Below are 12,248 nucleotides of genomic sequence, written 5' to 3' on the forward strand. Positions count from 1 at the left end.
AGGACAATGCTAAACTGCATACTGCATCTATGACAACAGCATGGCTTCATAGTAGAAGAGTCCGGGGCCTTAACTGGCCTGCTTGCAGTCCAGACTTTTTACCAATTAAAAATATTTGGTGCATGAAAAATACAACAAAGAAGACCCAGGAGTGTTGAGCAGTTAGAATCCTATATCAGGCAAGAATGGGACAACATTCCTCTCTGCGTAGCACCCGCCTAGCATGACCCATTCAAGTAAATGAGGCCAGTTTGCAAGCACCCCAAAACTATGTACAACGCATGCGGTTGTGGCGCGCTAGTGCGGGGTCCAAGCAGGCAGGTGATACAACACCTCCTCACCACCTGTCAAATGCTTTCCAAAGAACAATTCTAACACAGACCGCTCTTCAGAGTGTGAACAATTGATGTCAAACTCTGCACCCCAAGTTAAAAATGATGCATCCGGCTGTTATTTTACAGTTCAATTGGATGACCAGGGGGGCGGTAAAAACCACGACTTAGCCACCCGTTTTTACCACCCGTTTGAAAAAGCGGTAGCCATGCACCGTCTATTTGAAGTATAAGCAGTCCTGACAAATGATTTATCAATTTTTAATGAGTTCAGAATTAATCCAAGGGTAGTTATTCTCTGAGCTCAGCACATGCATTGATTGCATTATCTTGTTTTTCTAAAATTTTTACTTATTGGCACACAAAAATAAAATGAAAAAAACCACATGACATAAATATTTACCCTCGTCACCACGCGGCTGCTGGGGGAACATGTAGTTGGTTAATACCCTCTGCTTGGTGTCCGGGTGCGCCTCCGTCTGTAGAGGGATGAGTGCTTTGGACTGAAAGTAAAACACAAATTTGGCATAAGACAATGCAGAGAATAAGGAGGTCAGTATTACCAAATCACATTATTATTTCACCCAAAAAAAGCACCTTTCAATTGCCATAAATCAGTGGTTCCCAAACTGCGGCCCAGGGGCCGATTGTGGCCCTTTACTTGCCTTTATCTGGCCTTTGGGGCACTATCCCATCAAATGACACCAAAGATGGGGGGCACCATTACCTTTACTGACACCATGAATGGGGCTCTATTCTTCACGTACAATCCAGCAATGGGGCACTTTGTAGATGATTCACTAAAGGCAAATAGACTGTGCACTCTGCAAGTGCAGTCACTGCTCCAGAGCTCAGGAAATGAGGGAAAGCTTCACTTTGCAAAGAAGACCCAATCACATGCAAGGAAAAAAAAAAAACAGCAGTTTGCTTGCACACGATTGGATAATGAGAGTCAGCAGAGCTTGCCCTCATCTACTAAGCTTGGGCTAGTCGAGAAAAATGGGAGAGAGATGTTGGCCCTATTGATGGTGAACAATGGGATCAGAATCTTGAGCTAGAAGTCGGGGACAGAGCTGGGACATGAAGAGACGTGAACGAGTTTAAAAATGAACAAAATTCATGTCGACCATCGAATCGTTTGTTCGCATCATTAGTGTGCCAGCTGCGACACGCGATTTTCATGCCGCAATCGAAAGTGCCTGATTCAACATGCTGGTTTTTTTTGTGTAGATAATCGAAACAATTGATGGCACAATCGTATGCGCTATTTTTGTTTTTTTGATCGACAGAACTTTCGTTTTTTCGACTCATCTATGGCCTGCTTAAGTGAAGACTGGCACAATTATTATTTTTTTATATATGGGGGGGGTGTTGGTCAACAATAAAAAAAAACAAGTCCTGGAGCTATGCTTTTAATCTATAATGGAAAATGCAGAGTCCGTCTCTAAATAAATCTCATTACCTGATTGTCAGAAAGCCACAGAGCAGCAAGTTCTTTAAGTTTCGTAAAGCTGAACGGCAAATTTTTTAACCTGGAAAAAAAAAAAAAAAGGCAGAAGCTCACTTACACATGCAAATTATGTCTTTTTACACACAAGTTGTATTAGTTTAAACTTCTGCATTTTGTATTTTGCAGAAGATGTGATTATGTATAATACAGCTGTGTACTTTTTTTTACTATTTTGTGGGCCAATTAGCAAAATTGTCTATTCTTTGTAAAATGCAGAAACCTGTTGTCTGAAAATTCACCTGCACATTTATAAATACCCCTTAGGGCCTCTTCAGATGTACGCGTTAAAACACATATTAACTCATCGCAAGTGTTACTATGGTGTTACTATGGTGCATTGCGGTGCCATTTGTTATTAATAAAGCCCCGAAATACTGTACAGTAGAGGCCAATGCACCATAGTGCACCACACCACACATACTGGTGGAAAAAAAGGGTCATGTGCAGTTTTTTTAATCCATTGTTGTATATTGGTAACCCTCGTTTTTTTTTTTTTTTACATTAAAATAACAAACATGTTATACTTACCTGCTCTGTGTAGTTGGTTTTGCACAAAGCAGCCCAGATCCTCCTCTTTTCGGGTCCCTCGCTGGCTCTCTTGGCCCCTCCCTCCTGTTGAGTGCCCCCACAGCAAGCAGCTTGCTATGGGGGCACCTGATCCGCAGTTCTGTGTGTCCATTCAGACACAGAGCCACAGTTTTGCCCCGCCACTCTCTCTCCTGATTAGATAACTGATTTCGATTGACAGCAGTGGGAGCCAATAGCGCCACTGCTGTGGCTCAACCAATCAGGAGGGAGATACCGGCCAAGGCACTCGTGGATAGAGATGGTTGCTCAGGTAAGTATCAGGGGGCTGCTGCGCACAGAAGGTTTTCTTTATCTTACTATCTTACTCTTTATACTTACCTGCTCTGTGCAGTTGGTTTTGCACAGAGCAGCCCAGATCCTCCTATTGTCGGGCGCTCCTGGCTCCTCCCTCCTCCCTCCTGTCAGGTGCTCCCACAGCAAGAATCTTCCCTAGTTTCAGCCCCGCAGACAGGCACACAGTATTTTCCCAGCCAGGTGCACAAGCGCTCATTACTCCAATGATCGGTCTCAGGATTGTAGAGTTTTTTGGTTATTTTATTTTAATTTAGGAACTGGGATAGGAGGGAAGCTTAGATACAGGGAAGCCACAGACGGCATGAGCAGCATCAGAGCATCAGGCAGAACTAAACGATCATGGCCTCTGTTAGCAGACAGTCCGAATAAATGTACCTAACTGCTCCTCTGTTAAGCAGAGGAGTCAAAAACGACTCTAATGCTCTGTACACTCAGTCGGACTTTCCAACGGAAAATGTGCGATCGGATCGTGTTGTCGGAAAATCCGATCGTGTGTGGGGCTCCATCTGACTTTTTCCGTCGGAATTTCCGACACACAAAGTTTGAGAGCAGGATCTAAATTTTCCAACAACAAACTCTGAACGTTTAAATTCCGATCGTGTGAAGACAATACCGACGGACAAAGTGGCACGCATGCTCAGAATAAATTACAACATGAAAGCTATTGGCTACTGGCTCGTTTATAGTCCCGTTGTACGTGTTATATGTCACCGCGTTCAGAACGATCAGATTTTCCGACAACTTTGTGCGACCGTGTGTATGCTAGACAAGTCTGGGCCAAAATCCGTCGGAAAAAATCAGACGGATTTTGTCGTCGGAAAGTCAGACCGTGTGTACAGGGCACAACTCTTACCTAGGAGGGTGCTACAAAAGTACTTTTTAGATTGGATTTTCTTGTTTTTATGCATGGCACCCTAAACGTCCCATGTGTTTACATGCAAACTTTCTCTCTTTACTTATGAGCTGGGGATGTGGTGCCAGGTGATCACCCACCAATCCTTTTTTTTCTGATACCATTCATATGCCTGTTTTAATTTTTTAACCTGCACATTCAGATTATGCTAAACACACTATCCATAATTTTTTTTATGCATGAGGCCCTACTGGTACTGAATTTACCACCCACATAGGGTTGCTACTTGACCAAACCTTTGCCTACATGGGTGGTAAAAAAAAAAAGTTACTAAAATATAGGATGGCCTTTTTTTTCCCTGGAAGATATAGAATCCCTGAATCCATACAGTCAGTAGAAGACACGCAGGTGTTGTGGGTTAATAAAATATTCCTGACATCCCTAATTAAACTAAGCTCTAGACTGAGTTGGTTTGTTAAATGCTAATTGCATGAACATAATTAGCGCACATGTGCAACGTATGCTCCAACTGATTGCCTCTTGTGCTGGATACCTGCCTAACAGATGATGCTCCACATTGAGAGTCTTCAAGGTGGCAACCGTCTCATTTCTCTGCCACAAGTGGGTCGTAAGGATGTATCCATTATGCTAAGATGGATGTAAGAGCTTTGGTTCATGAAGAATTGTACACGATAGAAAGACTTTTGATATTACGTGACAGGCACAAGTGAATTGAAACACCATCTTTGATGCTAATGAACCATATAATTACATATAAACTAAAGTATATTATCAAAGAGCTTTGATTTAAGTTCTTTACATATGCCCGACCAGATGGGGTGTTCCTGCTTTGTGTTTGTCAAGGAGTCAATAAAGGACCCAAAATATTGAGCAGTGTAGGAAGAGGGGTAGCAGAAGTTGTGGTGAAGTTGTGGTGAACCCTAAACCTGGTCTGGAGGGACTATCAACTTGAGCAAGTGTATGGCTAAATTACTTGGGGGAGAAGGTGCATACTCTACAAGCTGGAGGGAGTTATAAGAGTGAAAGGTTTAGGGGTGAAGAAGAGGATACCAAGATCTTTTGCTGATATGGTGCAGATACACAGCTGGCTTTAAAGGCTAAGTTCACCTTTTCGGTCAGAATTTCACTGTTTATAATAAATAGAAGCATTTCCCAATGTCCTGTCTGCCCCAGCCACCCCAATGTGCTTATCTCATCCACTGAAGTGTTCAATTTTCACGTTTGTTTATTTAAAAAAAAAAATGCTTTCTGCTTCTGTCACTTCCGATATCTTCTGGACACCAGGCGCTCCTTCCTTTTTATCCAAGTCTACATGCTGAAACGACCGTAAGGTGGAACAGAAAAGGCGGAAGCCCAATCCCCAAGAGAGCCCATAGCCACCATCCATCACTGGGCACAACCCACCGCAAGGCATTTCTTACTTTTTGTCCACAGTCACCAATATCCACCCAGGACCAGTGACCAATCCAGTCAGTCCAGCGCGGTCTCCAACACAAGTCACTTCCTGTAGATCATCTCTCATCATGCACTGCCTTAGTGCATCACAGAATATGGCCTGCTTACCAGTTTGGACCACATCTCCTTCATTACTATACCACCTCTTATTTTATTTCCACCCACTTTCTGTACAACCTGATTGTACAATCTCCTTTAGATCTACCATCAGTTATGTAGTGCAAGGGCCTGTCTGATTTAAAACAAACCAGATCAATTGCTCTGGTGGGACCTCCTATTCCATAGTTTTGATAAATCTAAAGTAAATTGAACAGAGATTGTACAATCAGATTGTAAAGTGTACAGAGAGCTTTACGGACTTCCAGGGACACACTTCTCCTTTTTACAGTACTACAGCTCTGCTCCACATAGGCTGTGATTGCTCAGCTTCTGCACACAATGCCAAAATGAGCAATTGACGCAAGAAGATGGTAAGGTGCAAAACAAGGACGATCCTAGCTGTGTAGTTAGTGAGAATATTGTTTGTTGACATTGATTGTATGCGAGTACAGAGGTGGGTGGGAGCAATCTCCTGGAAGGGGAGGGCAGGTGCAGGGCATGTGTTTATGAGGTCAGCTGGTGAACACCTTCCAGTGTCTTAACGGTTTTTCAAACCTAAGGGATGGGCACCAGGAAGCAATGGAGAGTTTTTTTGTACAACAAACTGAAGGCTGAGGTAAAGCCTGGTCTAGGACATATAGAAAGCTTTTTCTTTTCTGCAAAAGAGGTACATTATGGATATATTGGTACACAGGGAATTTAGAAGAAAAAAAACGATGAACTTAGCCTTTAGGCAATGTTGGGTTTCTGGTGTGCTGTACCTGTGAGTAAGACAGGGCAGCCGCCAGGTAACCTGCTCTCTATTTATGCATTGGTAAATCTGTCCAATAGTTTGGAACCCAGATGTTTTGAGCTATTTTTCACAGGTGCCTCAACACAGTTTTGACTTTATATGTGTTTTCAAATGTATGCAACAACACCTCTGTTTTTAACTTGAGTATTTGAAACAGGTTAGTTAAATTATGGCCTCATACGACAAATGTGTGCTTTGTCTCCCATTTATAAGTGTATCTGCACTTACCGTTTTCTCTTAGCTCTCCTAAAAAGTACCACAAATACATGTTGATCCAGCCAGTAAAGTCCACCTAATGCAGATTCCTATGATGGGGTGGCAACAATGCTGCACTGCTCCTGAATTCAGAGTTGCCAATCTCGTTTAGGCTGTACCCTGCATGATTTGCAAATCGGATATCTTAGATCAAATGGATTTGTGGGTATATGAAATGTATTAATATTGTCTAGTCAATGGCTAAACTGCTCTATTTAAAATACCCCTTCCTCTCAAAGGGGAACAGGAAAAGATTTTCCTTCCAAATTCAGGCACTCCTGGGGCTTGACCTACAGTTGGGAGTAAGGTGAAGAAGCAGCCCTGACTTTTTTCTTTAACCAGAACATGACTGGATATTTGAAGTTCAGACCATCGCACTTTCCACTATGGTAGAGCAGTCTAAAGGTATATGACGTAAAAACCTTAGAAGTAGCATGTAAGGAGCAAGGCAGCACTGTTAATCAGAGACTGACAAAACCAGTGGGAGCCCCATTTCCCCATCACTCGTTATGATGTGACTCAAAGTGCTCTGACATTTCTCAAATGCGCTTATCTTCACCGCCATGACTTCTGAAATCTCCATGACCCGGCCTGGCTCTGTTCACCTGTTACCCTACTCACACATTGTTTGATGTTTTAATATCTCTTGATTATATGTTTTTGTGTCCTTGTGATACCTGTTGTCACTTAAGTTTAATACTCTCAGCTTTGTCATCTGGCCAATCTCCTCAGGTAAAAACTCCAACTTATTCGATCGCAGTGACATCACGGTGACGTTCTTGCAGTTTCCAATCTAACAATGAGAAAGTAAGAATATTTTTCACCAACATTATTCCAGATGAACCAAATAAGTCACCAGTAAATGCATTTGTTTTGAACTTGCAATGTTGCACTTTTTGACAGCAGACTATAGAAATGGTTTGTTCTGCCTGCAGCAAGCTGATGACATCAGAGCATAGCCAAAGTCACTTATATGCATCTCAAGGGTGGTATTTTAATGATAAAAGGTAGGGTTTATTTTTATTTTTGCATTAATCATGCTGTTGCTCTGTATTGTGACATTTCAGAAGTTTATTCATGCAGAGATATAGTTACTGAAAGGTCCACTTTAACTTTGTTTCTTATATATGATTGATCCACTCCTACCAGTTTTCAGCCCTATAACCACCATTTATTGTTCTATATAATCCAGGACATCCCTGGAGTTCTGAAGAATATACACAAAGTAAGCCCCCTTTTGCGAGAGATTATGAGATTAATATATATTGCATTTCGTTATTTCTGTAGCTCGCTTAACCAATTAATGCCCTTTTCAAGAAAGAGAGCAAAAACAAAGTACTAATTTAAAGCTGTTGTTTGGGTAGAAAACAAAAATTGAAATAATTGTTCTGGTTTATTGTTTTGCCTTTCAACATCTTCATTCATCCCCAATTCCCCCAAATCAGGAAATGCTGCCTCCTAACTATTCTTGTGGCATTGTTTACCATCGAGGAGACTGGTCACCCCAGATGACCTTCTGTTCAATGGATGACCAGTCTCCTCAATGTCTCCTCAATGTCCTTCCCCCCCAGCGTGAAATGCAGGGCAGGCCTATGTAATGTAGTCCTATAGACCACTCCTTTCTGTGCTGCTGGAGGACAATATCATACAGCCAAGTAAAGGTGGGCGATGACCTCACCTGAACTTCAAGAAGGTTTTTAACCCGACAGTCTCGAGGTAAGTAATAAAAAAAAGGTTCTCATGGACTTAGCTTTAGTTGAAGCTTAGCTTAAAAATTTAGACTTGTCCGGAGATGGACTTTGAAAGGTAAGTGCAGTTTTAGTGCCCTTATCCTTTATCGCTTCCTTCTCCAGTAACCCCCTGGGAGATCTTCAATGCATGGTCTCTGCCTGGAACCCCACAGCCTTTCTCCCGAACTCTTTGAAACTCTGCACAGCTCCACCCGGGCCTTCACACTACAGACTCCATTCACTTCAAGGTAAATACCCAACTGCAGCCTGCCAGGCTTAAAAATGTAGACTTGTCCGGAGATGGACTTTGAAAGGTAAGTGCAGTTTTAGTGCCCTTATCCTTTATCGCTTCCTTTTCCAGTAACCCCCTGGGAGATCTTCAATGCATGGTCTCTGCCTGGAACCCCACAGCCTTTCTTCCGAACTCTTTGAAACTCTGCACAGCTCCACCCGGTCCTTCACACTACAGACTCCATTCACTTCAAGGTAAATACCCAACTGCAGCCTGCCAGGCTTAAAAATGTAGACTTGTCCGGAGATGGACTTTGAAAGGTAAGTGCAGTTTTAGTGCCCTTATCCTTTATCGCTTCCTTTTCCAGTAACCCCCTGGGAGATCTTCAATGCATGGTCTCTGCCTGGAACCCCACAGCCTTTCTTCCGAACTCTTTGAAACTCTGCACAGCTCCACCCGGTCCTTCACACTACAGACTCCATTCACTTCAAGGTAAATACCCAACTGCAGCCTGCCAGTCTTCTGAAGTTCCTACAAATATCAAATAGCACTTCTATGCACCCTTTATTAAATAAGGCTGCTTAACTGACCACTCCTGCCAATTACTTCCGCCGCAAATACTGACTCACCTCCCGTGGCAGCTCAGTAAGAAAGTTCTCATCCACGGCCAACGTACGGAGATTGTGCAGGTACCCAGTGGTAGGAGGCAGGCTCTCCAGCTCATTACAACTGCAATCAAACTCTTCTAACAAAGATAAACTGAAATTTTAGAAGAAGATTTATTGAGCAAATACCAGGGCAATGATAACATCTACTTCAATATATTTTACCAGGCAGAACAGGACAGACGGGAAACAAATGCAAACACCAGCAGCAATTCATCTTCTCGCAGTCAGTGAATGAGAGGTGATGGTCAGTAAGACAATGAGGACTGAATCACAGCATTAGAAAAAAGTCAATAGTAGTTATGAAACAACCAACCTACCAACTCGTGGCCATTCAGACTGCCAGACTACAGGGCAAGAACATTTAAGGGGAAAACACTGCAGCCAAAGTATGAGCTGAAAGACTAGCAGAATTAAACCAATTTGTATTCATATTATTTAAACTTTTGCAGTGTTAATGCAACCTATGTCTTATTACAACATCAGGATGGCCACAGCATGATTAAAGTGTGAGTCTGGGCAAACAAAAACATATCTAGTACATCTCTTAAATTTTTGTGCATTGTTGCCTGAAGAGTATTGTAACAATTATCAGTGCATCACAACAGGTTTCTGCAGTCTGTTCCCCCAGCCCCAGGTCCATAGGGGCCTACAGTTATTGGGCTGGTGGAAGAAAACACTAGAGTGCAAAGGTTGGGGTTAGTGCTTCATTGCGATCTACAAGTCCCTCTGCCATTGTAGCAGATGGGACTTATAACCTTTCTATTCACAGATCCCGTAGATGGCTCTGTGAATGGAGGACGTGGCTGTGTGGGTGGAGCCACACACAGCTGTTCTGAATCCAAAATCAAGCAGAATCCTGCTGGTAGAAAAAACTCAGAGATTCAGGCAAGTGAGGGGTGGTTTACAGGTACGGGTTTGGGGAACTTGACTATGTGTCATTTTATACCTTCCATATGGGTGTAACATAAAACATGGTCCAAAAGGTGAACCAAGCCAACTAACCACACCAGACGATTGGACTAGATTTAGCCAATTAGAACAATAAAACATGCACCTGTACAAATTATCATAATTTGGAAACAATTCAAAAGAATCAAACGTAGGTGTGAGTCAATCCGAATGTATGCACCAGAAGACAAGCACTGATCAGGATCAAATAAGCTTTAAAAATATGTTTGGCATTTCCTGCATAACCTGATGGTGAGTGTACCAATCCATGGACAACTTACATAAGATGCAATTTCCAGTAAACCTTTACATTGGTTGAAAAAAAGAACACTGCGTATAGGTGGCATAACATAGAACTCCAGACAAGAATGTAAATACACAGTTGAAATACACATACATAATATATTTATCTGCCAAAGAACTTGTAGGTCTGTTTAGTAAGCCTGGTAATTCAGGTACTTTCACCAGACAGCACAAGCAGCTTTTGGACCTCCCTGTATACTATACAGCAGCTCACCAATACAGCCTGGTCCAGGACCCACCCCCATCCTGTGACTGGAGCAGAGCACAGTGATGTCATCTCTACTCTTTTCCAGTAAGCGTGTTTGGTGTTTTACTGATAGCAGTGTGGGGAAACAAAATGTGTTTTGACTGGTCTACTACCCGTGGGGGTTATGTTTATAGTATGTCTATATTTTAAAGTATGGGTTTGGTGATTTTTCAGACTAACATATAAATATCTGTTGTTTTAGGATTAAACATCAGTCTTGTGTGAACATTTCTTCAATAAATGGCATTGGAAAAATGTTTGTACATGCTGTCTTCTATGTTACAATACAATCGGAAACAGATGCTATTGTATATTGGGCAAATGTAAACGATTCAATGGGCCATGTACACATTTGTAGCTGCTCCCATTGTTTTAGGCGAGTTCTAATCAAACACTACCCCCAGGGTACGTCAATAAAGGTCAACAATAGCTTGACTTTTTGACATATTGGACCTATGGCATGTATGATACTACAGTGCCATCTACAGTTTGAGCTAGAAAATGCTTCTCTCTCTCATAGAAACAGGTGTAGAAAGGAAGAGGTAAAGAGATACGCCTACATGGGAATGTCTACCCAAACATACCTAAATAAAAGATCAGAAGTATATGCGGAAAGGGGGCTCCATAACAACAAGAAGAACTAAGAAGTCTGTGTCAGAGGGGATTTCACAGTGCCAGGCAAGGAACTTGAACTGGGGATGATGCTAAATCTACCCCATGAGAGAACAGGTGTAGAAAGGAGGAGGTAATGAGATACGCCTACATGGGAATGGCTACCCAAACGTTCTAAATAAAAGGTCAGAAGTATATGCTGAAAGGGGGCTCCATAACAACAAGAAGAACTAAGAAATCTGTGTCGGTTTTTACAATAACTTGAAAAGACTGGAGTCCTGGTTGCCTACAGAGACCATGAAGCCGTTATAACCCAAGCTAAGTGAATTTTTAGAGTATTCTTATAAGCATACAGACCAGTGTCAATGCCCATTTGCTAGGATGGTTAGGTAGAGTGTGCATGTGTGTTGTATGAATAGTTGTAATACTCTGTGCGGATGATTTACTAAAATTGGAGAGTGCAAAATCTGGTGCAGCTCTTCATGGGAGCCAATCAGTTTCTAACTTCAACTTGTTCAGTTAAGCTTTGAAACATAAAACCTGGAAGCTGATTGGTTTCTTTGCAGAGCTGGACCAGATTTTGCACTCTCCAGTTTTAGTGAATCAACGTCTGCATGCCTTGCAGGAGTTTCTGCTTCCTTGCTTTAATGCAAAGTAACCTAAAAGAGACAATGCAAAACAGGTACTGTATTTATTGGCGTATAACACTGACTTTTTCACCCTGAAAATCGGGTGCAAATAGTGCGTGTTATACGCCGATACTGCAATTTGGGCTGCTTAGGAGAGAACAGGGAGGGGATGGGACGAGAGCCGTCAGATTACATACAGCGAGAATCTACTGTTTACTCAGCGGCTTCTCCAATAGGAAGTCTGTATCCTGGGCCGGCATTGGACCAGTGTTCTGTCTATCATAGAACTTTGTATTAAAGAGACTGCCGAGTAAACAGGAGATTTGCGCTGTATGTAATCTGCCGGCATTCCTCCCACCCCCCATCCCTGTCCTCTTCAAGGCAGCAGTAATCTGAGGTGAGGCTGCCGATGGGCATTGATCAGTCTGCATTCATGGCAAAGGTGAGGCTGCATATGGGCATTGATCAAGCTGCATTGATGGGCAATTGTGAGGCTGCAGATGGGCAATGGTGAGGCTGCATTGATGGGCACTGACCCTTATTTTGCTTCAAAGTTCTTTATTAAAAAATGTTTTCCCCTGAAACTTCCCTCCTAAAATGAAGGTGCGTATTATACACCTGTGTGTGTGTTATATGCTGATAAATACAATACTTACATAACTTTATTGTAAAACTATTT

At 42.3% G+C, this 12,248-nt stretch overlaps 1 protein-coding gene across 5 annotated transcripts in view; it reads right to left on the reverse strand.

Moving 5' to 3' along the window:
- LRRC7 (leucine rich repeat containing 7) overlaps positions 1-12,248 on the reverse strand; it is a 525,647-nt gene that overhangs the window by 118,511 nt on the left and 394,888 nt on the right. For all 5 annotated transcript variants that reach the window (XM_077450492.1, XM_077450494.1, XM_077450490.1 and 2 more), the window contains 4 exons: positions 8,792-8,921; positions 6,878-6,993; positions 1,795-1,864; positions 736-835 (listed from right to left, as the gene is read on the reverse strand). In XM_077450492.1, the coding sequence (XP_077306618.1) occupies positions 736-835; positions 1,795-1,864; positions 6,878-6,993; positions 8,792-8,921 (416 nt within the window). The remainder of the gene's footprint in view (positions 1-735; positions 836-1,794; positions 1,865-6,877; positions 6,994-8,791; positions 8,922-12,248) is intronic.

Source organism: Lithobates pipiens, unplaced genomic scaffold (genome assembly GCF_037356315.1).
Source record: "Lithobates pipiens isolate NorthernLeopardFrog02 unplaced genomic scaffold, aLitPip1_a1.2 Scaffold_23, whole genome shotgun sequence".
Taxonomy (NCBI): domain Eukaryota; kingdom Metazoa; phylum Chordata; class Amphibia; order Anura; family Ranidae; genus Lithobates; species Lithobates pipiens.